This window comes from Strix uralensis, chromosome 4, assembly GCF_047716275.1.
Source record: "Strix uralensis isolate ZFMK-TIS-50842 chromosome 4, bStrUra1, whole genome shotgun sequence".
Classification (NCBI taxonomy): domain Eukaryota; kingdom Metazoa; phylum Chordata; class Aves; order Strigiformes; family Strigidae; genus Strix; species Strix uralensis.
This window is the reverse complement of record NC_133975.1, coordinates 18,076,260-18,104,217: the sequence shown is the minus strand read 5'-3', so window position 1 is coordinate 18,104,217 and position 27,958 is coordinate 18,076,260. Positions and strand designations below refer to the sequence as shown.

At 40.2% G+C, this 27,958-nt stretch overlaps 1 protein-coding gene across 9 annotated transcripts in view; it reads left to right on the top strand.

The window, feature by feature from the left end:
- The first annotated feature begins 955 nt into the window (after positions 1-955).
- Positions 956-27,958, top strand: part of LCORL (ligand dependent nuclear receptor corepressor like) — an 84,493-nt gene continuing 57,490 nt past the window's right edge. For 8 of the 9 annotated variants that reach the window (XM_074865876.1, XM_074865871.1, XM_074865872.1 and 5 more), the window contains exon 1: positions 956-1,178. In XM_074865876.1, coding sequence (XP_074721977.1) covers positions 1,028-1,178 — 151 coding nt within the window. In that variant the 5' untranslated portion in view covers positions 956-1,027. Of the gene's footprint in view, positions 1,179-27,343; positions 27,430-27,958 lie in introns of all 9 variants that reach the window. The other variant, XM_074865873.1, reaches the window with a different exon arrangement.

Genomic DNA, 27,958 nt, shown 5'->3' with positions numbered 1-27,958 from the left:
CCAGATCCTGAACTGAAGTGGCTTGCTTCTAGTTTCCATGCTAGCCTTTTCCAAAGAGGTGGTGGGAGATAATGCTGTGTTTTGTGTGACACCGGTCCCCAGCTCGCCTCCCTGTCCGATCAACACCCTTATAAAAAGCAGACTGACAGCAAAGCCCTTAGAAACAGTCTGGTGAACTGAGCAGTAGTTTAGAGAACTCTGGAAAATCTCCATAGAGTGAATGTGGCGAGCTAGTTAGGAAGGCATTGTGCCTTCGTTCGTGTGACAGCCACGTCCGTGCAGGTGGTGGAATAAGGAACGTAAGGGGGAGCGGGCTGCCATGATGGGCAGCAGCCCCGCGGGGGGAACGGAGGCGGCTGCGGGGGGACCGCGGGCCATGAACAAGCCCCGCTCCAAGCAGCACCCGGGGCAGGGCATGGGACGAGGGCGAGAGCTGCGCCGGTTTGTGAGATCCTCTTAACCCGGAGCTGCTTCTGCCCGAGCTGCTGCGGTGCTAAGAGGCGCGGGGCGAGGGCCGCCCTGCGGTGCTGGGGCTCAGGCAGCAGGGAGCCATTGGAAGAGCGGTGGGGAAAGCGCCCAGGCTGGGCGCCGATCCCCCGCCCTCCACGAACTACAACTCCCGGCGTGCACTGCTGCTGCCTGCCCCGGCTGGGCTGGGGCGGGCGGCGCGCTGCCCTGCGGGAGGTGTAGGCCGGGGGTACGCCGATGGGGACCGGGGTGGTGGGGACGGGGCGCGGCGCGTCCGCTGCCCGCCCGTTACCGAACCGACCCGCTGCCTGCGCGGGGGCCGGGGCCCGGGGGGGGCCCGCGGCGGGGCGGGGCGGGGGCGCCGCGGGGAGCGGGGACACGTGTCCGTCACCCCGCCAGGCGGCGCGCGCTCCCCGCCCCGGATGCTGAGCGGGGGGGGGGGGGGGGCGGGGGGGGCTCGGGCACGCGCTCGACGAGGCAAAGGGGGGTGGGGGGGAGGGAGAGAAGCCGGGGGAGCGCGCGCTCGTATGTAAATGAGCGGGCGTGAGGTCAGAGGCAGATGGAAAAGGGAACAGACAGAATGGCCGCCGCGGCTCCCGCTCCTCCTGCCGCCGCCGCCTCCCAGTGCCGGAGCCCCCGCTGCACGGCGGAGCGCAGGGGAGTCCGCCGAGAACTCGACTCCTGGCGGCACCGGCTCATGCACTGTGTGGGTAAGAGACGGGGGACGACGGGCTATCCCGGCCGTGGTGGGGGGGACCGAGCGGCGGGGAGGGGGCAGCGGGGCCCTTGAGGGGAAGGGGGCGGCCAGGCGGGGAGCGGGGTCTGCGCGGGGGCAGCGGGCGAGGCGCCCCGAGCGCGGGTCTCTGGGGTGGGTGGGGGGAGCGAGGATGGAGGAGCGGCTCCAGCGGCTTTCTCGGAGGGCGGAAGCGGAGACGGGGTCTGTGGGGGAGAGCGAAGGTCCTGAGCCGCCTCCGGGCAGCGGAGGGTGGGTGTTACGGCGTCGGCTGGGGCCGCTCGGTGCCTCCCTTTGCCGCCGGCCGAGACCCTTTCTCGGCTCTAGTCCTTTTGTCTCGGCTTCTCGTCGTTGGCGCGGCGAGTGCCGGTGGCTGCCCCCCTCCTCTCCTCCTCCATCGCCAGTGCCTGGGGGGCGGAGGGGGGAGGGAGGGAGCCCGCCTGTGTGTGTGTGTGTGTGTGTGTGCGCCTTTAAGAGGGCGCCGCTCCTGCACTGACGGTTGGGATTTGAAGTTTTCCCTCCCCCTGGAAGTTGTCATGGCGACGGCAGTTCTCCCCTCGCACTCCCCCCCCCCCCCCCCCCCCCCCCCCCCCCGCCCCGCGGGCTGCCCCCATGGCTCTCGTGCCGCCGGGGTGTCCGTCGTCCGTGTCCTCGCGGTCACGTGACCTCCCCCCTCCCCGCTTGTCGCCTCGGCGGCGTTGGCGCGCGGGGGGAGCCCCGCCGGGGGACGGCGCCGCGTGAAGGGCTCGCGCCGCTGCCCTTGGCCCCGCCGCGCGGGAGGCGGCGTTAGCCCCGGGCGCGGGGGGAGCGCTTCGGTGCTGGGAGCTGCTTATTTGTATCGTTTCAACAGCCACTTCCCTTCTGAGGGAAATAGATAAAATCTTCAAGTAGTGTGCTAGTGTCGGGACTGACCCTCCCTGATGGCTGAGCGGTGGAAGCACAGCTAAATGTGACCGGGAGGGTAAAGCAAGCAGTTCAGTCGGTGTTTCTGCGTGTGCTCGAGACGAGATCAAAGAAAGAAGTAAATACTTAACAAGGAGCTACATCTATAATTGCAGGAGATTAGCTTTGTCCGGGTTTGTGGGGCTTGTTACATATTTCCAGTAACTTGGTAGCTGCTTCATGCACATATGCTGCTTGTTCTTGCTCTGTTGCCCCAATAACACTTTTAAGCACCTGTTATAACACCTGTGTGCATATTATGATACCTGTGTACGCTTGCACCATCTTTTTAATCCTTCAAGTTACAATATGGTTTGGGAAAACAATGTTATGTATTTCCATGCACTAATGCTTCTTGTGGAAAGAATGCAGTTTAATTAGAATATATAGGGAGAACTAGTTTATTGGCATAGCAATAAACTGTTAAATCTGATGGACTGATAGCTCTCACAACATATAAGTGACTGTTCCTCTGGCTACCCGTTATGTAACGGCATTTCAACTTTAAATTTAAACTAAAGTCCTAAGAGTCTGCTTGACAATTGACAACTGAAGGGACTTTCAGGTGTTAGTGGTGTGCTGCCAGATGTGTTCGGGGAACACAATTGCACAGCACGACCAACACTGACAAGGACTACAAAGAAATGTAATGAATGCTCTGTAAGACAAAAATTCACCATACATTGGGTCCTCTGCTGGGCAGATCTGTTGTGTTTAGGGAACTTCTTCAAAGTCATTTTTTGGGTTGCTCTTTCACTGAGAATTGCAAAGTATAAAACCATAACATAATGACTTACACTTAAACAGATTGCGCTGTGGTGTTGCTTTTCTCCTCCCTGGAATAAAAGTTATTTAGGATGTGATTTCTCTGTATGTTCACAATGCAAAATTCAGTTAATAGAAAGAAGCCCTGAAATGATTAGCAACTGCTAAGGAGGAATGACATTGGTTGTGGTTTAATAGTTAGTCAAGAGCTGTCTTAGTTAAGAACTGTTACTTGGCATGCCTGTTGAGCAGCCCTTATCTGAGAGAAAGTGTAAACAAAGTGGTGAGAAAGTGAGTAGTCAGGATAATGGAGGTAGAGTACCCTTAACAGGTTTGGGATGTTTTTTCTTTACTCCTTTGAAATTCTGTAGCATTAGCTTCTGTAAAATAACCTCCTCCATTAGCTCAAATTAAATGCCAAAGTAGAAATCGGTAATTATTCTCACTCAGCATAGTATTCCTAAGGATTTGAAAAGTCTAACTAAAGTTAGTATTAACTGGAAGGTCTGAACAATTGTCGGGTTGATGGCTGAAATGGCAACATAGTGTGGAGAGGAGTGGTGAATATGATGGATTTGACATAACATTTTTTCTTTCTCCACCCTTCTCAAGAGTTATATATTTCTGGTAAAGTGTGGAGAACAATGTGGTAAAGTAGTAGCCCCCCAATTTTTGAATTAGCTTCCTGTCAATCCTAAAACAAACAAAGAAACCCACCACCACCAACAAACTCAGATGATTCTACCCTTAGCATTTTTTTAATTAAAAAAAAGTTGAAAGATGATATGGTTCTGTGGGCTATCATTTGTCAAGCATTATGTTCAGAGAGCAAAGCAAGAACGAACAGACTCCTTGAACATGTCATATTGTTTCTGCTAAACCCTTTGGATGAACAACATTTGTATTACTTGTATCGCTTACTGTATTGATACTGAATTTGGTATTTGTATTGCTGTAGTATAATCACTTGAGCACTTCAAAATCCTTTATCTGTAAAGGATTCCTCATCCACTTACTTTATGGAAATGGTAAACTGAGGCAGAGATAATACCTCCAAGACAGTGATTGCCCAGCTTGAGGCTCACAGTCAACAGATTGTTCATATCCACAACAGTGAGACAGAAGTAATACTCAGTTGCCTGCGGCATATCGTTTGCATGAGGGTCAGTGGTGGTTAGGGACCTCTACTTGAAGGGCTCGATTGCTTAATTGTTTGTTTGTCAAAACCTGAATATTTGCATGGGCTTTAGAATTAAAAGCTTGGGTTTTGCCAGCCTCTTATGTTAATTAGTGACCTTCAGAATATGATTTAAAGTCAGGTCAAAATGTTTAAGCATTTAAAGAATTTGAGAAGAAAAACGGTGATAAAATTTCACTGACATTACTAAGAATTTTCTTCTTTGGTATCTAAACATATTTGAAGGTATAAAAGACTTCACATTGTAAATGAATGGAATATATTCACAGAAATTCTAAATAGGTGTTCAGTACAAAATGGCTGTTCAGATGGTAATCTTTGTGTGCGTTATGTTGAGCACTAACATTCCTAAGATGCCTAGACTTGTGCTTATGGATGTATCTAACTCTTGTATGACTTGATCAGAGTTCAAAACCCCTGAAGATCTTGATTCTGTTGGTGTTCATACAGCATGCATAATATGGGCTAACAAGTACTGTTTATAGCAGTGCTCACTGGTATGTTTTGTCCTAGGTACAGTCTTTGTGACAACTAACAAACAGACTACCCTAATTCTGAATTCTGTGTTTATGGAAAAGTGCCAGAAAGCTCAGAGCTGAAGTACCTAACTTAGCCAGCAATTGAATGCTGTGGTGGTTTAAATTGCAAGGTATTTTATAGAGGTGAATACCAGAATGGTTAAAAATTGTTCTTTGGTGCTCTTTGATTAAAACTTTGTAATGTGAATTGGTTAAATGCATTCCATTGGATTGAGAGGCTTTGGTAGTAGTCTAGCTTCATACTGTGGTTAGCCTTAAGAAACAGGATTTATGCAGTTTTTCCAAGCAGTCATTGATCCCACTGACCGATTTCATTTGAACTTTACAGGTAGAGCGTTGGCAAGTACATAGAGTCCTCGTAACTTTCATGAATAGGCACAGAGGAGAGACCTAGTAATTGCTGGGGTGCAAGAAAAAGCTTCAGCATGAGGTGGTGCATTTTACTGTGTTATCACAGTATCCTATGGGTAAAGTTTGGAGCAGTAACTTGAGGCTTGGAAAGTACAAGGTAGCTCCAGTTATGGATGTTGAAATCTTCTTGCTAGGGCCTTGCATTGTATTGTGAAAATAGAAAAGCCTCTGAATAATCTTTCATTGTGGAAACAAAAGTTTAAAATATTATTTCAACAACTTTTAAAAAAATAAATACGTTGCTATTTGGGGGAAGGGTAGAAGTTTTTACTGTTCTCTGCTGCAGCCCAAGGGCACATATTTGACAGGAAATAGCCTTGGTATTGCTTTCTTATGAAAACTGAAATTTGATCAAAATAAAAATCCATTTTTGTATGCTTGTGAAATCTAGCATACAAATACTCCTTAACTCCTGTTGTATTTTTTCAGACTTTTTTCCCCTCTAAAATAGGATACATTGGTGTATCTGATTCTGTTTTGATGGATCTAGACTTCTGAGGGTTTTTTTTTAAACATTTGAACTTCTGCTCAAGCTTACTGTTTTTGAACAAACTGTGTCTCAAGTGCATTTTCCATGAAGAGGAATTCCACTGCAAACAAAAGATTTGTGGCTACTGCATTTGGTATTATACCCATGCTTGCAGCGCTCCTGCATGAAGTACTGTGTATCTTTATTCCTACAATATGCAGAAGTGTTCTGACTTTCACTGTGGCTGTAAGTACTTTGCAGTAGGTTAGTGTCACTTTCTTTGTAATACTACTGCAGCTGTAGGTGATTTTCTATAGCTGCCCCCAGTAGTAGTGGCAGAACTAGTTATTTTACTATACATGTATAATGTTCTTGTCTAGTGATTAATTTGATGGCTTGATGCTCTTATTACCTGTCAAGCCCCTACAGACTGTATGCAAGAATGATTTCAAACGATACCTGCTTTGAACTCTCTTGGTTCCTTGGTACTCCAGCCTCTTTAGATGGCAAACAAGCTTGCTGTGGCTGTAGTGCCATCATCCAATATGGTGCATCCAATATGGTTCCTGTGGATCTGTCAAGCTTTGAGCTGTGATGTGAAACTCTTGGAGTGATTCCAGTGTAAAACAGATCAGGGAAGTAATCTCAGTGTTACTGCAAACATTGGAAGAAGAACAAGAATTAAATCTAGATCAGAATCACAACACAGGTTCACAGGCAGTTTTTGATGCAGTGGAGGAAGATGGTATCATGTAAGGGAATAGCTCAAACGAGTATTGCAGAAGCAGGTGTGCAAGTCAGCATTAGCATTGAACACTTACTATGAAATCACAATCTAAGAATACAGTAAAGTGCCATCTTGTATCATCAAGTTTCATGGAACTATTACCAGAATGGAGAAATTGCAGTCCTGACTGCGTGCTCCTGATGCTCGTATGCCTGCATCAGCACTCATCGGACCCCTGTCTGATCTGCTTTAACTCAGCAGCTGGTCAACTGTCTGTTGAGAGGAGTTAGGGGCTTGCAAAAAAAAAAAATCTCATGGATGCTAGTGCTAGCACAAGGACAGGAGTGGGACTGTGCGACAGAAGGAGGATGGGTAATAGCAGAAATAAGCCTTTGGATTGGTTTAGCTACTTATGGCACTTTCAGTTGTCAGGAATGGAACACAGCCCTAAACGAACTGTCGCGATTTCCCCTGAAATAAACAGGTTAACAAAAGAGAAAATAATGGTCAGTCAGTGTGTGTGTATATATGTCATTGCAAGTTGCTGCTGTGTATGTATCACATTAACTGTCTTTAGATTGAAATAAGAGAAAACACATGGGGTTTGTTTTGCTTGTGTTGGACTACCTTTGTTTCAAATATGTAGTATTAAATCAGCCGCTTTTCCATGTCCTCGCATAATCCGTTTCAAGTCATCAGCTTTTCTCTCAGAAAGAAGTAATTGCCTACTGCTGCCGTTATGTGTTTTTGAGGGGATATCTCATGTTCGACTCTTGAGAGAAATTTTTAGTTGGGAAAACAGTACAAGAAACATTAATGACACCCAGGGGGTTAGTCTGAAAGGTAGGGGGAGAAAGTTCTGTGTATCTAGCAGTAGATGCAGTTCACTGATCTCTTGTGAACCTGCAATTACACAGGCGTATGGAGCATAATTTTATGAAAGACAAAACTGTACCTGCTACACAGACTAATCTATGGACCATGCGGGATGCAAGCAATGCTTTGTTTGAATTCTTTGCACTCGGAACAGAAATGTGTTGCAGAGCATGCAAGTAGATACATATCTTCAGTAGCGTTGATTAAAACCTGTGATTATGTTTTTGGTGCTCCTTGTATCTGGATATTGGTATGTGGAAGCAGTTCAATTTTTAAGCGTTCCAGGAACTATCATAATCTTTGTCAATGTTTTTAGGTATAGCTTGAACTTTCTTATTGTATGTTCTTATATGGTAGCTGTTTACTTTTTATGTGGCTGATAGTGAGCTGAGAAATTTAAGCTCTGATAGTCTTTCTACATTGTAGGCACTAAGAGTTTCCTAAGCTGGAACTTGTGTAAACCAAAAACATGGAGTATAGATATTGTCACTGCAACTCAGTCTCAGTTCTTCCCTTGAATTGGCATTCAGTAACTGTATACTAATGCTTGAGGTTGGTAACTTTTTTTGTTTATGCATAACACAATTTTATTGTCTTTCTTTCTGGACTCAGTGTACCTACCTTCATGATTTATGTCGACTGGTATGAGCATTCATTTATTAAACAGTTCAACAAACTAGACTGTAAAACTAATCTATCTTAACACTAACCTAGAAAACAGGAGGGGAAACGTGGCAGGAGGAAGAATAGGAAAGAAAAGGTCAGATCTAGTTTAACTTGGATCAGTTTCCTAATCAGGTTTACTACATACCTGCTTTTTCTCCCGAGTCAACTATAAGTAGCTTTACTGGAGAGAACAAGGCTTCTGAGTTTTAGTAACTGCCTATTTTAGCAACAGTGTTTTGGGGGTTTGAAGTGAGCTGGAAACTCAGTTGGCTGAATAGCATCCTAATCAACCAGACTGTTGACAAGAGCAAGAATGCAGTACCACTAACAATGACATCTTTCCACTTCTCCCTTTGTAGTGGAACTTGTCTGATGTAACAGTGAACTGCCCTTCTGTTTTAAGTTAGTCTGGGGGGCCTACTGTGATTATTTTGTCATTGTTGTTCTGGGTTGGTTTCCTGTTAGTTGAGTCTCCTGAACTGTCTTGCTGTGGTAATAAGTACTAGTAGTTGTGTAAAGGAAATAATAATAGGAATGTGTCACACTGATCAATTTATCAGATCAGTGTATGCTGTTGAGCTGTATTCCAGCGACTGGCAAGTAGCCAGGGCTTGTACTGCCTACAGCTAAAATGGGAAAAATTAGTACCTCTTCCCCTTACCCGCCCTCGCCTTTTTTATTTTTCAGCTGTATTATATGGGTGTTTTGAATAGGTAGTTACAATGGATCCCTTCTTCTTGAATATGACTCAAGTATCAGGGCTTCAAACAAGGTTGTTATTCTAACCTTTAGAGTTCAGTGTGTTTATGTAAAAGTGTAGAGGTCAGCCAGAGATTTATAGACTTCACTAACTTAAAATTCCTCGTCCCACTTAGGACCACTGTCTTTTATGTTATTGTTGAACCTTGCTTTCTTCCATGTGCTTGGAAGCTTATCCATAAGATAGGTTGGAACACTGATAGAGGTTGACATAGAACTGAATTTGTTTGATTCATGTGTCTAGTATCAAACTTCTGAAAAATAGGATGGCTTTATAAATTTAGGTACCATACATTAAAAAACAAAAACCAAAACACGTTGTTTGAGGGTGTAAGCTTACTATGTGATACATCCTTTTTTTCTTCCACTGCTAATCTACCACTTTATCCTTCCATTCACTAAAGGCACAGAGAAGCCAGAAGAAGGGAGGAGAGAGTAGGGAGGTGAAGGTGGATGGTAGTGGTTCATCTGTTTGAGCCTGTAAGGGCTCAAAGATGTATTGCAAAGAGTAGGGGGCTCTGAATCTGCAGACATGCATTGAGCGGTAGGGGTTGGATTCCTTTTTATGCAGTGTGTGACTCTGCGGATCAAAGACCTGTGTGTCAGGTTGTCATCTTTCTTTTTGTTTCCACTTCTGGCACAGACCAGGTTCCCGTGTAGTATCTTGAGAAGATTAACCCATTCTTAGATAAACATTTTATTATTTGCAACATCCTTCTGGAGTCTCAGCTGCTGCTTTTAATCATGTTTGGTTCTCAACATCCATTCAGGCTTGCATCTCCATAGCAGCATGGGTGTTGCATTGCAGTATTGTAGTGAGAGATGGGTAAAAGTCACTAGATGTGAATTATTTTTTTTTAAGTCTTGGTAAATGAAAGCTCGCTGAATTTGTGACCTCTAAGTTCCTCAGTTTTCAGTTTTCATATAACTTGGTAGGGTCCTGCTTTCCAATTATGAGACATCCTAGCTTTTGTGGCACCTGGGGATTGACTACTCATGTTTAAAGAGGTATTCAGTGGAAAAATTTGTTGTTTTGCGATGTGTTGTTTTCTAAAATGCTACTGCTTCTAAAAACGCTCAATTTTCGGATTATAAATATTTATCTTTCTCATTCCACAGTTCCCAGCTTCTTCAAATCATCTTAATTGAAGGCTAGTTAACAATCTTACATATGAATAATAGTACTCACCGTCACAATTCCACTGCTTTATAAACTAGCTGTAGTGCATTTCTAGTCTGCTGAGCCACCGGTAGGTCAGAGGGCAGTGTAATTAATCTAGGGTTGAATATGCTGCTGCTTTTCATAACTTCTGTCAAAAAGCTTTGCAAGTCTTATTTAAAAGTTTTATTCTCAATTCAGAAAGCATTACACCATTTTATAATGCCAGCTTAAAATACTACTGGTGCAAAACTGCTGAACATCTTTTGATTAACAGTGAACTAATATTGCTGCCATATATGATGTAGATTATAGAAGACTACTTTAAAGGACTCCAGCTTGTGATTGCAGCTGTCAGTTTGGCTCACAGAAAACAGAGCATGCCACAGCAAGGCCCAGTTAAATGTGAAGATTTGACTTTACCTAAGTGTAGTTATTAAGCCCCCTAATCTGAATATGGGGGAGGATTATGGCTACTGCTTTGTGACCTATAGTTCAGATGTAGGTCATTCTGGTGTTAGCCATCTGATGAGGGGGAAGAAAAATAGGATCTACTTAGGATCTACTGCTGCCTTAGACTGCTCTGTATGAGGGATCTAGTGCTCACAGTGGCGAACTCCGTCTCAAAAGTTTGCTGTGCTACCAGCTGAATAATGCAGTGACTGTGGACTTACCTGTGATTCTGGTTCATGCTCCTCCAATTTTCTTATTCTTCCTGGACCACCCTATCTCTCCATCCTTCAACATTAATAAGCAGTCATTTCCTATCTTTGACTTCTCCTTAAAACCACCCATTTGTCTTTGTTTCCAAACCTTTCCTTTTATTTATTGTCAGTGATATTAAAGCATTTTTGACAACTTTATCTGTCTCCACAAATAGTTTTCTCTCAAATTTTGTTTTTCATATGTTTCTGTATAGAGTATCTTCATAATTGACTTGCATTACACCAAAAACATGCTCACCAAGGCAAATTATACTTTCCATCTTTCAGTCCAGGAGACTTATACAATGTCCTCCTCTAAGTGTCTAAAATTCCATCTGTTTCTTTCTATATGTACTGCTGCTAGATACCCCATCTCATGGTGCTTGAGGAAGAGGTCAAAAGAGTCCTTTATCCTATCACTTTATTCAGGAAGTGTCAGTCTCGGGCAATCTTGCCCGGTCAAGAAGTTTGCTACCTTGTTATCAGACTTTCGCCTACTAATCAGTAGCCATTTGGAAGGACTTAATTGTTCTTTTGTTTTAAATTGATCCCAAACTCATTCTGGCTAGAAGTTAGGAGACTTCTAGCCTTAATTTATCCCCAGCTTTTATGTATTGTGGCAACACTGTCATTTAGGATTTTTCCCTTCTATTTTTCCCCTTTCCCCTTCCATATTTATTTCTGTTCAGATATTATCGCTTATTTAACATAGTAAAAACTGAGTGTTAATTGATAATGAGCACTAATGACTCAAAAGTCACTGTAGTGGATTTGAATTTTAAACAAGTAGTTCACAGACAAGTGAAAAAAATGTAGCTGCAAATGTATAAGCTAGTGCAAGCTGTTAATAGTGGATATTGTCCTGTCTGCATGGTGGTACAATCCCAGTTGCAGTGTAGAGGCTATAAGAAGTTCTCTGTTCTTGTGATCTATTTATTTTCCTTTCCTCCTGTTCCAGTTTGGGTTCTACAGAGTCATGCTAAACAGTATTTTAAAGTATAGTCTGGACCATGTTGAATGAAGATCATAATAATCTGTCTCTGCATCATCAGATAAGAACAGCTCTACTAGATCAGAGCAAGTCTGTGTAGTCCAGGATCTGTTGTCTGCAGCCAGTGGTGGACTGCTAGGGAAAAAATTATTAATACATAATGATATTTCTGAAATAATTTTCAGTCTTCAATGACGCTTGTGTTGATCCTTGGGAGAAAAACAGTTTTCTTGGGTTTTATAACTGATTTACTAGATTATTCTACCATAAGTTATTTTGATTTTGTGTGTGGGTGTGATTTTGAAGCAACATAAAATTTCAGTGGATCTCTAGTGTCCCTTGGTTATATTGTGTTATGTGAGTCTTCTGTTTGTCCTAAAATAAGAAGTGGAAGCACCATATGAAACCATTACTTTAAAAAGGTAAGGGATGGCAAAGGTGTTTCCTATTCATGTGGTTTTGGGGTTTTTCTAATTTTCTTTTTTTCTGAAGACCTGGCCTATCTTCCCTTGGCTGTCTCTTTCATCCCCCAAGGTGAAGAGTTCTTACATGTTCCTTGTAGAGAAGCTGTTTATTAAATTTGATAATTCTTCCCTCCTTTCTTATGTTTTCTTAGTTCTGCTCTCTTCTTGAGACAGAAAAACTAGAACTACATGTATTCAAGATCACATCAGTGTGAGTTTATGTGGTGACAAACCAGAGAACAATGCAGAAGATCTATCTTCAAGAAGTCAAAGCATTTGACATGCCCTTTACAGAGCTTATCCTTTCACAGAACTCTGTACTTGAACTTCAAGATAAAACCTGAGTGATAAGTCAGTTCAGAACCCACTACTGTCTATGTAATATGAAGATTTGCTTTCTCCACTATTTAACTTAATATGTACTTGCTTTTGGTAATCATCTTCAATTTTACCACTTTGATACCTCAGTATTTTGAAGTTCCCCTGATGTTCTCTTGATTTTCTTTGCTGTTAATACTAGACTGTACTGGGCAGTGGATTGTCACTTTATTAGAGCATCTCTTTGGGTGGAAGAGCAGAGGCAACCCTGGGACACTCTTGTTTGTGACCTGCTGTGAAAACTAACCAGTTACTTCTGTCTTTTAACCAATTACTTATCTGTGCAAGGACTTCACCTCTGCTTGGGAAGTTTTTAAAGCTTTTGGAGATGGTTGTCAATAGATGTCTTTCTGAAATCTTGATTTAGTGTTCCATGTCTACATGCCTCCTGGCATCTTCAGATAACTCATTTGTGTTTGAAGTATGACTTTCCTTCACAGAAGTTGTATTGCGTCTTCAGCAATATAATATAATTCTTTATGCTCTGATAATTCTGTTCTTTGGATTTTATTTGCTCGGTTACAAACATTTGACTTGCCGGTTTGTGAAATGGCCTCAAGTTGTGCCAGGGGAGGTTTAGATGGGATATTAGGAATAATTTCTTCACTGAAAGGGTTATCAAACATTGGAACAGACTGTCCAGGGAAGTGATTGAATCTCCATCCCTGGAGATACTTAAAAAGAGGTGTAGACATGGTGCTTAGGGACACGGGTTAGTAGTGGACTTGGCAGTATTAGATTTACAGTTGGACTCAATGACCTCTAAGGGTCTTTTCCAACGTAAATAATTCTATGTATGCATTTGCTGGCATATAGTCTAAGCAGGTGTCTGTCTGGTAGGAGTATACAGGCCAGTACAAGGTAGGCATACGCAGTTGCTGATTGGTTTTTGTTTATTGGTGTTAAGTTTTGACCCTTTCCTGTCCTCTGGTGTTGAGGTAATTAGCTTCCTGACTTCTTTATACTGAGTATTAGTTTAGGTGTATCATCCTCAAGTTCTTCTCAATTTTTCTTCTTGTTGTTACTTTATTTTTTTGTTCCTGTCAACAAGAGGCTGTTATTACAAGAAGCATGTTTTATTTACTCCTTAGACAAACTGATCACGGTATGACTGGGTCAGGCAGGCCCTCTGAGGAGCAGGAGAGGCTGCTCCTTCCCTGGCATCAACTGAACTTGCTTGGCAGAGGGAAGGTCCTAGAGACTATAGGGTGTAGCAGGCCATCATAGGAACAAGCTGGGAGCTTACAGCTTAAGCTGGAAGGTGAGTTAAATGGGGAGGCAAATGAAGGGATAGAAGGAAGGGTTAGCTGCTCAGCCTGAGGAGTTGAAAATGAAGACTTCCATAGATCAGGCTGTACAGAACTCACAGGTAGTATTTAGCTGTCTAAAAACAAGCTCGGAAGTGATATAGTACAATGGCTGCTGGGGAAATACGGCTTGTAAACTCACTTTTACCATTTTACCTATTTACTTTGGAATTCTGCCACCTGTTGTGTGTTCCACGCTGTTGTGGTACTTGGCTTTTGAGGCCAGAGATCTTCTGGTGATGTTTAGAGAGTTTTGTCCTAAGGAAGAGGTTCTGCAGGCTTTGTTTCAAAGCTCTCCTGATTGAGATCTTGCCACACCTCTTTTTGTGATCTATCAGGAAACAAGATCCTTTGGTCAAAGTAATTTCAGCTGTGTAACTCTTAGTGGGTTCTTTACTTGTTTCCAGGTGTATGTTCCTGCACTTCATATAATCAGATGTGAAATGAAATGTCATGTGTTTATCGTTGAGGTCTACATCCTATTCTGTGCTGGTGCAATCAGTCAGAACTTCAGGTATACTTACATGCTGCTTTTGATTGTTGGTAAGATGTATTTAGCAAGGTAAAACTTACTCCTAAGGAAATCGTCTTAATAACACTCCTCCAGGCTGGACCATCTCCTTCAGCTTTACTTGTTGTCTTTCTCCTTTTTTGTCAGTTCATGCCTGTTTTACATGCATTGTGCAAATTACCCTCAGACTTGACAAAGTTTTGTCTTGAGATGTCCATTCATATATCTGTCCTAACTCTTAACATGTATATGCCATAGGCACTTGGTACCAGTCTGCTACAGCGGTGTCCAAAAACATGCACTCCTCTTCCATGTCATCAGGTCCTCTCAGCTGTCTAAAGTGGAGCTGAGAAATGTGAGATGGCTCTTGATTTTGGCCTTTCCCTTTTTCCTTAGGTGCCTTACCATAGTTTATTTTAATCCCTTAGTGCTTTTTAAAGGGCAACAATAAAACCCTCTCAAACTGATACTGGCCTTCTCTGTTGGAGTGCTGAATGTTATACCTTCTTGGAGAGAATTTCTTCAGCAAGACCATCAGACTGGTTAGGATATATTGGAAAGTAGGTTTGTTTCCTGTCTGCGCCCTTGTCCAAGTTTACTGACTCCTGAACAAATGTGTTCTGCCCCAAGGAAATGGGATTTAATAAGAAATGCTCAGTTTATAACTTGTGGCATCAGGAGTTCTTATCTTGAAATGTTGGAAATGTCCAGAGTGCTCTGAGCTTAGTGCTAATATGAAAAACTGCACTTCAGCACTGACCCTAGATCAACTTCTGTGCACAGTCCTCAGAAATAATGGTAGATTACTTGATTCCTGGATACTTCTGCATTTAGTACCTCACTACCTCACTTGCACAAAGCAAGGTGTTTTCTTAAAATTAGGGCTTCTCAACAAAACATGAGGGTTTCAGTGGAGAATTCACATTAGAGAGAAACTGTTTAGTAAATCCTACAAATACCAGAGTTTTTGAGGAAACATTTGTCTGTAAATTGGTTATTGAAATCTGTGGTCTTACTTGCTGAATATGCCTTTTAATTGATGACTTTAAGAATACTTGTCTGGTGGTTCGGGAAGGGGTTTTGCTAGTCCAAGCCCAACTTTGTAAGCCCTTTACTTCAGGTTGTCACATATAGCGGTATTTTGAAGGCTGGTACTTGATGAAACTTGAAGTCATTTCTGCTCTTTCATATTGTCTGAGGAGATCTTGGTATCTTTTTAGAATCTCTCTTCTGAGGTATCAAATCACTTAATATCAGTGGAAACTGATATTAACAGAGCATCTTAAAGGCAGTAGAGCAACTGCTTGTTCTTTTGAAGCCTTTTTATTTATTTCCTAGGTAGGAACAACAGATTGCCCACCTTCTGCTCCCTTTGTCTCCTTCAACCACCAGTATCACAAACCATCACAAACTCAGAAGAGCCATAGCAGCCTCTCCTATTGTCTGCAAGAGTAGCTACTTGGTAGTGATTTGGATGGTGTATTTGAAGAGCTGTTAACTGTCCTTATTCTGTGTGGTGCTGTACTTCTCCACCTGCCCTTTATCAACCAACTGAACTGATTATGTGGCATACAGAACGATTACAAACTGGATACTCAACAGCTTCTGCAGTGGTACACCTCTAGTGGTACTCTGGCATTTTCTCCTTCTTCGTTCTCAACCTTGCAGATTAGTAATAAAGGGTGTTTTGCTCTTTGTGTGGGATATGAGTTACCATGACCTATAAAGCTGATTAAGAAGTTTGGTACCAGATAAGTAACTTCATATGAAGTTTTCCAGAATGTTGGAACTGAGATTTATCTGGTTCCTGCAAGAGTTTCCCTCTTGCTGGACATGCAGTCTGTAATCACACCTTTCTTTTAAGAAGTCCTGTTCTTGACCTTGGTGTTCAGTTGGCTTCCCTAAATGGTTGCTGTTGTTTTTCTAAATTGTTTCATTAAGAGGGAAAAGTACACTGCTTACATATCAGCTCAAAGTACTGAAGTTTCCTGTTTTGCCTCACATAGGGCTTGTGGGAAGCAATAGGATATGTCTGTCTTGGGTCAAAGAAACTCACTAGATTGTGAATGGAATGGTGAAACCTGGTAAAGATTCTACCTTTTCTATTTACCTTAAAATTCATGGTCCTTCTGAAAAAAAAAACAACAACACAACAAAAAACCCATCTGTTTTGCTTAAAGCTTCTGATTCAAATGATTTTTTTTTTAGCTGCTTAAACTTAGTACAGAATTTATGCTGAGTGTTTTAAGGAGCAAAGTAGGGACACAACTTTTTTCCTTTTCTGCATAGTATAAAATGAAGAGGTATCTCTTCTCATTATTTTTAAAGCAGACTAACATATTTAGAACTGACTGTCTGGAAATAATGCGTGTTTGTTTCTGCTAAGGAAGAGCCAGTGCTGGAATACAGAAGGAACAGAGTGTTTCTAAGACAGGATAGCCTACTGTTTAAATCCATCCGCCTTGTGTAAGAGCTGTTGTCTGTTCTCCACATGATTAAAGTATTCAGAATCTTGCCACTAGGTACTTGAAATATGTCTCTGTTTTTCTTTTGTGGCGTTCCACCCCCTGCTCCCCAGGTCAGGTTGGACAGTTGTTAGTAATGTGAGTTTTATAGAATGTAATCAGAAATTAACTACAGAATTGTTACAAAACATATTATCTCCCAATAAATTCTTGGAGCTGGTATGTGGTTTCATTTGAGTACTATACAAATTCTCTTCCGCAGTAGATGAAGAGTCTGAGTTCCACACTGAATCTTACCGGTTTGTGTTTTGTCTTGTGCCATTTAATGATTGGAAGGAAGTTTATCAAAAGTTTGTACAAATGTGTGCTAATTGCTTTAAAAAAAAACAAAAAACAAAAGAAAAAAAAAAAAAAAAAAAAAAAAACAAAAAACCCCACCCAAACACACCTGATTAATCTTTGAATTGTGTCAAATGCTAAAAGCAAAAACAAGAGACTAATTATCTTGTTCTCTTCTAATATCTGACCTCTTTTATCTGATGAGAGTGCCTAATGTGAAACTAAAACTTGTATTTAAAGTCTCCGTTTCTGTATTGTTGCTTTTTCAATCTCCAGTGGTAAATGAGGGAATTCAGCCCTCTTAATCAAATGTTAAATGATTAGAAACTTGTGTGTATTCTTTTCAGTATATATGAAAGTTCAGCAGAAGTACGCTTAGAAGATGTAGATTACAGATTGGTTGTCCATGATGTGCAAAGTGAGATACACTACTTGCCTACTTTTCTTTTATGCACTGAGTATGTTTAAGAAGTTATTTGAAATCACAGTTCAGCTGGATTTAGAGTCCTTCCAATCTAACTGGAGCATTTGAAGCACTTGCAATTTTAGCCTTGAATTCCAGAAAATCTTTTAGAGAAAGGAGGCATGGTTAATACTTTTCAAGTGAAGTTTTTACATAGATAAGTGTCCAATCCTTGTTGACCTAGTTGACATGTTGCCAGCTCTAAATTTTATCTAATATGCCAAGCCAAATTTTGGCTGGATACAAAAATTATGGCTGGCTGGGGGTTTTTTGGGTTTTGTTGATTTTTTTTTTTTTTTTTTTTTTTTTAAACCAGGTATTGATAAAAGTAAGCTGTAATTTAAAGGTGAAAATACATGGCTTAGGTATAAAATGCGGAAAAGTAAATTTATGACAAACTTAAATTAACTGCTAGTTTAAAGGCATGTTGCACTCATTTATTGGTAAAATTGTGGTATGTCTAGGATTATTAAAAATATTTTTTTAATAAACTAGTTTCAGCATTTCTGTTAATAATATGTTTGGAAATCAATACTTCGAAGAATACAGCACTGAGATTTATAGGGTTGATAGTTCACTTACTGTGTTATAATTTGGCACCTAGATACAAGATGCCTTTCATTCTGTAGGTTCAGCAGATAAGAGATAAATGTCATTTGATTTCAGGAACCACCATATTGCAGCCTAGTTGCAGGATTTCAATCCATTTCAAACCTTTTATTTTAAAATAATAGAAACCAACAAATAGTTTCTGAATGTGAAGGAGTTGGATCTACTGGGAGATAAGAATGACTTTTCTCTTGTTCATCGCTTCAAAACAACTTGCAGTTTGCAGAGAATAGACAAACTGTTTGAATGATGCAGAAATGATAATTGAAAAGAAACCTCCTGAAAATTCCCTTGGAACTCTGAATCCCTTAGAAAATTCCACTTGTTTGTTAAACTTACTGTGAGGCATCAGTTTCATGGAACACTCCTGAAGGCTTGCAACTTCATTAGCTTGCAGTAGACCCATGGCGTAGTACAGAATCTTAACCTTCAGTTTATCAAAAGCCCATCAGGCTAGGAATGTTCCGAATTAAATATTTTTTTGGCTCGGTGAACTGGTGTTTTCTGATAACTGTTTTTCTCTAACAGCTTTTAGCTAGCTCTCTCCTTAGCAGTAATCTTCATGTTCTTTGATTCTGATAATCCAGGAAGCATGCCAGACCTAGTTACTCCTTAGTTGACTGCTAGACTTTATCCCAGATGCTGGTTAGATGTGTGATACTACATAGTAGTAAAGCAGTGTTGCGACCTGTTCATTGTTACAGATTTGCTGTGAACTTTACTTTTCCATGATGATTTAGTGAATGTCCGATTAAGCCTTTATGTAGAAAAGAAACCTTTGTCTGGTAATCCTGAATTTTTTAGGTAAATAGCCAAACTTCTCAGTCCTCTTGTATGTCTTAAAATTATGGTTAAGAAACAAGAACATGTTTCAGGAACATGGTCTTCTGAAAATGACAGTTGTTTCTGTGTTCTTGTCTTAGGCATTATTCTCCTTATGTTGTAAAATGCTTAAATTGTTACCAAATGAGGAAGTCATGAGCATTTTTTCAAGCTGGATGGTATCTTTTACAGTGACTTAGTCCCTCTGAATTTCCCTCTTCACGTAGAAGCATTTTTCTCTCCCCCTATCCACAAAGCAGGACAGTCACTTCTGAAGTGTTTCCCTTATGCCTTTTAAATTATAAATAACACAAATCTCTCAAAAATATCTTGCTACTACATTAGAAATTAAATCTAATTTTAGTCTTGACAGTGTCTGGAAGCTACAGTGAAAGGTGTCATGTGGGTTCTCCTATTTACAAGTTTGCAAGGACACATTTTTACTGGCATAGAAGATTGCTTCGGAGTGTAGAGATGCTTCCTTTATTGAACCTTATTTTTCTTACTGTGAATTATAAGTACCTGAAAAATAGACCTGAACTCAGAATTTATGCTAATCTCAGTCTTTACTTAACCCACAAATGTTTGGTTTTTTTTTTTCCCTCTTGGTTGCCACCCTTATCTTTAAAATTGTTGAACAATTAGGGGGGAGGCAGGACATTTCCTCTTTTTGTTGTGCCTCTGAGGTATGGCCCATGTTGGCCTCCCTAGAACTGGACTATTACTCCCTCTTTGCATTCTGCGTAATGCTTATAACTGTTTAATGTTATAGTTATTTCTTTTGATGTATTTTGATGTTCTTTTTGGAAACTATGTTTGTCACTGTCTGCATCCCCTCAATAAAGCACAGCCTAGAGAGTTGAAAGCAAGGATTTTCATCCTAAGTGAAAAGTAGCCAGTTAGAACTAAAGATGTTCTGTAGTCTTATTTCATTTTTTTGGTTGCCCTATCTCTTTTCAGTGGCAGCAGCAGTGTCCTCAACTATATTAATTCTTGAAGTAAAGATTTGCAGAGAAGGACAAGTATCTTCTTAGCTATGGTTCAGAATTTGTATTGGAGTCTAAATAGAGGATTTCCTCCCTTTCACATTGGAATCTCTGGTATGTTGGTTCCTGTTTGCTCAGGGATCTGAATCAATATGGTAAAGAAAATGAGTGTATTAAGTTAAATGTTTAGAACTTTCTATTACAAGAATACTTTTTTTAGTGTTATAAGCAAAAAGTGGATTCAAGCTAGACAAGGTATTCAACAGAAGCCCTATCCCTACCTTACCCTTATGCAAAATTTGTGCTGAATTATATCCCAGAAATTTTTCTGCAAGAAAAATGGGCTGGTTTTTACCTAAGAATCTGGCCAACATTTTATTGAATAATGAATTTTACTGAATAGTTATTCTGTAGTGACATTACAAACAGGAAAAGGCAACATTTGGATCAAGATTTATTAATTTTTGCTTCTGCTGTCATACTCTATATCTTGAGTATTTTGCCCAGCAAGCTAATTTATTTTTTCTTACCATTTGTATAAATGGCAGAAAGATGATTGTTTTGAGTGTTTGCTTCTTTTCGTTTTGGTGTTTGTTTTGTTTTTTTTTTTTTAAACTCAGTGCTTCAGTGGTTTCATAATGTTGTTAGAGTAGGTATAAAAAAAACCCCAACAAACAAACCCACAAAAAAACCCTGACAACAACAAAAACCCTGTGAATGGTGTCAATATATAAACAAGACTAAGATTATGAATCCATCTATGGCTGGGGGAGAGGTGGGAGGTGGGCAGAGAGGACAGCTGCTGACCTGTGGAAGGAAGGGAGAGGCAGAAGAAACCGGGATGTTAACATCTAGTTTAAGTTAATTTTTTAAACACACTGATAAAATATGAAAATAACTGTCTTCTCTACAGAATATTCTCTTTTAACAAGTTGTAAGGGAGTTGCTGCTTGTATCCTAATGGTGGGATAAAGGTAACTAGGTGCAATAAAAAGATTGAAATAACTACTTAATGCTTTTCAAAATTTTGAATTAGTGCTACAGAAAACTTGGAAAATGTTTTCTAAATCAGTTGAGAGTGGTCTGATGTATCAAAGGAACTTGGTGATGGCTGATTAATAAACACAGATACTCTTAAGGGGTTTGAGTTTCTGATGCAATTTTTTTTTTACTGTCACTTGGAAGCAGAAGACCATTTCTTTATTTGGAGACAAAAAAATGCAAAACTTACAAGCAGATAACCATTTTTCAGGGGAACCAGTGACCTTCTGCAGTGTCAAATATGGTGGAACACAGAGTGCAAGCAGCACCTGTAAAATGGGGGTGTATATTTCAGAATACTGTAAGTTTATATGATCAGAAACTAAAAAATGACTGAACATGAGCTCCAAGTCCCTTTCTTATGGAAGGGATAATTTGTAAGAAAGGCAGATGACTTCTTTACCTTTTTAAGTAAGCCGAAACAAAATACTGCTTCCTACTCTTGCACCTGTATTTTAAAATAAATATTGAAGCACTGTTGAGAGAAAATTTGAAGAGAAGTGAAAGTTTTTCTTTCAGAGAAACTGAGACTTGGTGCTCTGTCTGCCTGGGTTACTTGTTTAAAAAAAAAATTAAAAAGCAGTTCTGATGCTTGACGAAAGTAATGAAGCTGGATTTTGTCTGTGGTATGATTGTTTAAATCCAAGATAGCTGGCTTAGTAATGCAAACCACAAAACTTCCTTCAGATATACTTCTGTACTGAGCCAAACTAAATAATGCGGTCATGAAGCTATAGAATGGGGAGAAGTAGGACTGAAGTCTGTCACTTTTATATAATACTTTTCTGAATTACATGTAGTTTTCAGAAGGGAATCACTTTTTAGTTGAGTGAAAGAGGGCAAAGTGCCAAGGAAAAATATCTTTTAAGTCCTTACTCTGGTGTGGAAGAACAAAGCTTAATGTTTCACATATGATGGGAAATTGTCACTTCTCATGGTAATGTCAGTACATCATTGAGTTTTAGCTCAGAACTGCATGTTTGTGTGTTGTACCTTGCCATGAAGTTACTGCTACTTAAATAAAAGTGTATGGGGCAAAGGAGGTTAGCAATTAAAGAGGTTACCCTATGGGTTAGGACAATAAACTGGGGTGTGCAGGATCTGTCTTTTAGTCCTTACTTGTCCATAATTTATTTCCAATGAGATTTTAGTTTCTGAGTCTCCTCATACAATTTATGTAACGGTTCTCATAGGTTAAGAAATACTGCCTCAAAATATGGGCTGTATGACTTCAGAATGGGAACACAATTTATATGAAAACTAGATTACAGTGCTCCTATGGTCAAAGGAAGATGAAGAAGCAGGAATTGAACTCTTAGTTGTAATTAAGTCTCTTTAACAACTAGGTAAAGTAACACTAACTACTATTAGAGAACACCAAAAAATAAAAGAAGGAAGTTTCATTTTAATGTCGTGTCTGGTGGTACTGTGCCCAATCTCAGAAAATGTAATCCTGTTCTTTGGATTTTCCTAATTACATTTTAAAGACCATTTGTTAAATTTTACAATCCTCTAAAATTGAAATCAGCAATTCTGAACCTACTTTCACATTGGTTTTAATTTAAAAAGCGGCATTAATGGGCTAAACGCACTGCTGAGGATGTGCAATTTTTTTCTACTTTAACTTTTCATTCCCTTTACTCTGCTTAGAATATTGAATAAACTCAAAAAACAAGGAGACATGAATCTTCCTTGCTGACGCATGTTACTTAACAGCATCTTTTTCTTAAATAGGAGAAGGGGTGAAGCCTGATTTTGCTTAAGAAGCTGAATAACAAGTGACTTGGACTTCAGTAAAACAACTTGAACTACCATAATTCAGATGTGAATCTTGGTATAGTAAGCCACAAAGTGGAGGGTGATGGGAGTTCCTGTGATAAGTTAATTTTTAGGCACGTGGAAGTTGTGAAGATTCCCACATGTTTCTGCTAACTTTGTTAGGTGGGTTAACAATGTTTTACAGAGCCTCAAGATCCCTTTTTTCCTGTGGTGCCTCCAGAGGCTGTAGTGCTTTAAGCCAGAAGTCTCATTTCATTGTAGTAAAATACGCATGCATGCCCTGTCCTTCAAAGCAGTGTGCAGCAGTATTACCCTACACCTAACTGAGGATATGATGGAGAAGAAGGGAAAAAGCAAAACTTAATTTGTATGCACCCGGTATTTTCCAAATTCCTTAACACATAGTTAGAACAATATGATCTCTTCTAATGGGTAACCTTTCAGCATTAAGATGAAAAATAGAGTAGTAAATCTGAATCAGATGAGCGGTATTGTTAAGCATCTCCCTCTTCCATTGAAATTCTGTCTATCTACGTAAGGATTATTCATCTACCATTTCTGGTGTATGTCCAGAGATATGAATAAAATCGTCTTAATGGCTTTAGTGAATTTATTTAGTAATATTTCAACTGAAAGCTTTCTATCAGCTTATCTGCTCATACTTTCCTAAACTGTAAAAAGCTGCAGGAGATCAGGGGAGCGGAGAGCAAGTATAAGTGAAGGGTTTTTCTAGGTGTCTTATTGTGAGGTCATTGGTCTTATGACAATTTGAATTATAGGGTTTTCCTTCACCAATATTTTTTTTTTTTTTTAAACTCAGTGGCCACAGTGTGGTAGCTAGTTACGTGGATTCCCAGTTATCCTGTTACAAGTGACTAGGCAAGTACCTCAATATGCCCCTGCATCAATTGCAATTATTTTAGTTTGCCTAAGTCTTGTGAGGCCCCTCCTTGAGATCTAGTATTATTGTGTTCTAGCACTGGGTAAAAGAAAAAGGCTTCTTTTTTAGTAGAAAGGATTAAATTTTAGTAAAATGTCTCAAATACAGTGACTTTAACAAAAAAAAAAAAAAAAAAAAGCCTTGTAGCTAAAGCCCTGGAATTGGATTACTTCTGAAATAGAAACATACACATTAAAAAAAAAAAAAAAACAAAAAAAAAAACCCACAAAACTACTTGTGAAGGAGTGAAGAGTCAAAGGTGAATGAATGGGATTATATCTGCTTTTTTGAAACAAACTTTCTTATGAAAAGAAGATACAAATACTGGAGTTAATATGGCCATAAACGAGGCTAGGGGTATCAAAAAAATTACTATGATGTAGAGTGTACCAAACCTATCAAAAACATTTTAATATAACCTGCACATATACTACTGTTCTCTTTCCCAACTGTAATTACCTCTCCTATCTTCAGACCTGCCAAGTGGCGCATTAGAAAGCAGACTCAAATGTCAGGTTCCATTTATTACATGATATTTATTCTTTTTTTGGCTCTTCTCCTGACATGTAGTCTGAGTCATTCAAACAAATTTGTTGCAAACATTCTTGCAGTCTCAGTTGTGATCACCTAGAGGATGTGGGGAAGGAAGGAGAGGGGTGGTTTGAGAAGGTATTGAATTGGAGTCAGCGGTGAGGCTAAAATAACTACTTCTTCTCAAAACATTATGGAGATACAGCTTTTGGAAAAACAATAGCCAATGTGTAATCAAACCTGTTTGACGTCAATTTGTATTATAAAATTGTTCAATTGCAACGTCTGTACAAAGTTAACCTAGGCCAATCTTGTATTAAAAATACTCAAGTTCCTCACTTTCCTTGGGATCTTAAATTCCGTCTCATGGGTGCTGAGGCCAAGACCACTGTTAACTGTCACATCACTGATCAGTTCTTACTTGAATAGCAGCTCTAACAGAGTGCCTCCCCTATTGAGCTTGTCTACCACCTCAATCAGGTTTGTCCTCCAAGCACTCTAGAAATCTCTCAGGTTGCTTATGCGCTACTATGTTGTGTTTCCAGCAGATGTCAGGGTGATTTGCATTTTTGATGAGAGCTAAGGCATGCGATTGTGCAGCATTTTCTCTAGTTAGTTTTTGAAGGCTTCATCTACTTACCCTTGATTGGGCAGTCTGTAATAGATGTTCGCCACGACATTCCCCTGGTTGAATCCTGAGCCATGGATTTTCAACTGTCCTGTAGCCTATTCCACACTAAAGCTTCATTTGTTGAAGTTCTTTGCATAAAGTATAAATACTGTCCTTGACTTCCTCACTTCTCCTTTCTTAAACACCAGTATGCGTCCACTGCAGTTCTCCACTTGTGTGAACTATCTCACCATACTGTGTACTCCTAGTGAGATTGTTATGCACTCTGGTTTCTAATCTCTTGTGCTTGCTTCCAGTGCATTCATGTACAGTACTTAAGATGTGCCCCTGCTTATGCCATTTTTCCAGGGGGACTGTAAGATCCTCGCTGTTGTGTTGTCCTGTGCATTTACCCTCTTGCCATTCTCCACTTTTCTGGGCTTCAGTCTCCACTTCTCTGTCAAACATAGTTTGAAGTCCTCCTTATGAGGCAAGCCTGTTGACAATGATGATTTGCGTTATCAAATGGATCCTGTCTCTCTCAAGCACCCTTTGTTTCTCAGAGGATCTTAAGAGCTGAAGTTCTGCCTGCAGCCATGTAGTCAGATGTCGTGTATTTATTCCTCTCAAAGCCTTTCCTCTGGACCGACACCTGGGCTCTGATGTCACTCACCATTGTCCCTGGACTGCTGTAGTTAGCTGTGATCTGCTGAAGGTCTCCTTTGGCAGTATCATGGTGGCCATGTAGATGGACAACACATGATAATATAGCACTGGCCAGATAAGCTGTAAGGGTTTCTCTGCAACATTCCAGATTTGGACCATGGGCAAGCATCAGCGCTTTTAAGACAGCTAGTCTGGCTGCTGTGCAGAAGCCTTCATCTCCCTGGGAGTCTGCAATTACTGTTACCCATTACTGCTTTTTAGTGACACTACTGTGACCCATGGATCAGGCTTAGATGCCAAACCTGACTTAAGGAGCTTGTTCCTCCTCATCTCTTTCCTGGGCTTTGTGCCTTTTTAGCCGAATAGCTACCAATGGAAAAAGACACCCTTTCTGTTGCTGGAGGTCACAACTCCCAGCCTTCCTGGTCCTGGGAGTCCTCATCCTAGCCCTGAGGGAAGAAAGCAATAGACTTGGTAGAGGGTGGTTGTGGGGCAAGGGGAGAGTTAATGTGAGGAAAGAACTGGTCACAACTTTGTTCAGGAAAGCAAACTGTGGAAACTTAACTGGGTTAAGAGACTAGATGTATCATGAGTTTCTGCTTTTGAAGACTGTTGGAGGAACCTGGCTTGGATTATAAAGGGTGTCAGGTAATGAAGAAAGCTGATATCCTTTTTACGTGAAGATACAAGAAGTAAGACTAATAACAGAAGAAATTTAATAGAGGTAAAGGGAGTTTGACAGATTGAGGCATTGCAAGTTAATAGAGACAACCGTGTTTCTTTTCAGTTTGGAGCTAGAAAATGTCAGGGCTCAAGTAACAATAATTTTGAAAGGCAGTTTGGAATCAAGGAAGCAATTGGCCACCAAGAGACACAAAAAATTCTGTAAAATTAAGAGCAGATTTTTTTTTATTGGTGAATCACGAGAGGTATAAACAAAGTATATTTCTGACTGGTATCTGTAGGCTCTTAAGGTTCTGAAGATTTTCAAAACTACTACCGCTATTTGCTTATGCGTACTGGCTTAAGTAAAACAAAAGGTTTATTAAACTGCCTGGGTTCACATGGTCACATTTTATGAAACAGTGCCATATCAGTAGCTGTACTAGAAACTACTAGAAACCTGTTTAGGCTAAATTAAAACTGTATCAATCCTTCTGAAAAGCAGCAGCAGAACTTTGTAGAAAACCGACAAAGTGGAAGTAAAACACATCTTTCCAGGAAAAAAATTCTCTCTCTGTTGTTAGGTTGTACAAGTAAACTTTTTTTTAAGAGGAAAGATCAAGTATCCAGAGGTGAGGAAGCAAATGTTCACACTGAGTAAGACTAAATTGTGGGTTGATGGGGAAGTTCTGAGAGGACTTGGAAGAGGAGCATTGCTTTGGATGGGTGGGATGGAACTAAGTTTGGTGAACTAGCAGAGAAGTGGGTTGATGTGTACTTTCCTCAGGGGGAAAAAAAACCCCACAGGCTGCTAATTGCCATCTTTAATACAAGCTGTATGGAAGTCTGTTTGGAAATTGCATTCTTCCTTAAACTGCTGTTTCACAGAGCTGGATTTTCTGTGCTCATTTTTTGCATGGGTGGGAGCAGGCAGTAGGGGAAGCAGGTATAAGTAAAAGGCAGAAAGAAGTAACACCTCTCACACCCAGGGAGGAGGGAAGGAGAAAGTAGGTGTCCAAAAAACAAGGAGGTTTTGGGTGCTGATTGGAATGGTAAACAAGCTTCCTGTTGTTTGATTTACAGAGTGTTAAGAAATGGGAGTTAGTGTTTGTTCTTTTGGAATAAGTACAACCGTCTCTAAGAGATACTTCACTCCATTTGTGTCTTTACTTAGTGACAATAATTTCAAGAACCTAAGTATTGGCTATCTGCTGAGCTAAAGTGGCTTGCAGTTTATAACATTAATGATCATTATAATACACAGTGTGATTTATATTTCTAGACTGTTGTGTTTGAGGAATTGCTATCTTAACTTCAGACTTCTTCATCTCTCTTGCTTTTTTTGTCCATAACCCTTTGAAGCCAGAAGAACTGGGAATTTGTGCAATGCTAATATGATGTGAATTTATATTACATTGAATCTAAGAGTCGGTGGATAATGCTTTAAGGTAATTTTCAGTGTATGCTTGGGCCCTGGATTTTTGCTTTATAATTTTTGTAGATTGTGTTTAAAAACTGTGTGTGTGTATATATATTTATGAGAGGACAGTGGTTTTGTCACTTAATTTGTGTTCTCACGTAGTACTATATTTATTACAAAGTAGAAAATTGAAATAGTTACATTTATAGCTGAAATCATAGATTTATAACAAGTATAACTATAATCAATTTGATTTAATAATATGAATATAATTCATGTATTAACCTTTCAATTTTGTATTATTTTATAATTTTAACTTTAACAAAATGTGACCTGTGAAACTGAACAGCTCCTATGTGATAAGATAGCTTCTCTTGACTACGTTAGGATTTTCATATATTATTTAACATCCTACTTAAGATATGGTACATATTTATTGTTCCTTATACTAGTGTACATACACTCTAAACCAAAAAGTAAATGTTATTTTTGATAGGAGAGTAGTATGTTGTGTTGTCTTAAAGGGCATCACAACTGATGAGCAAATTTTATGATTC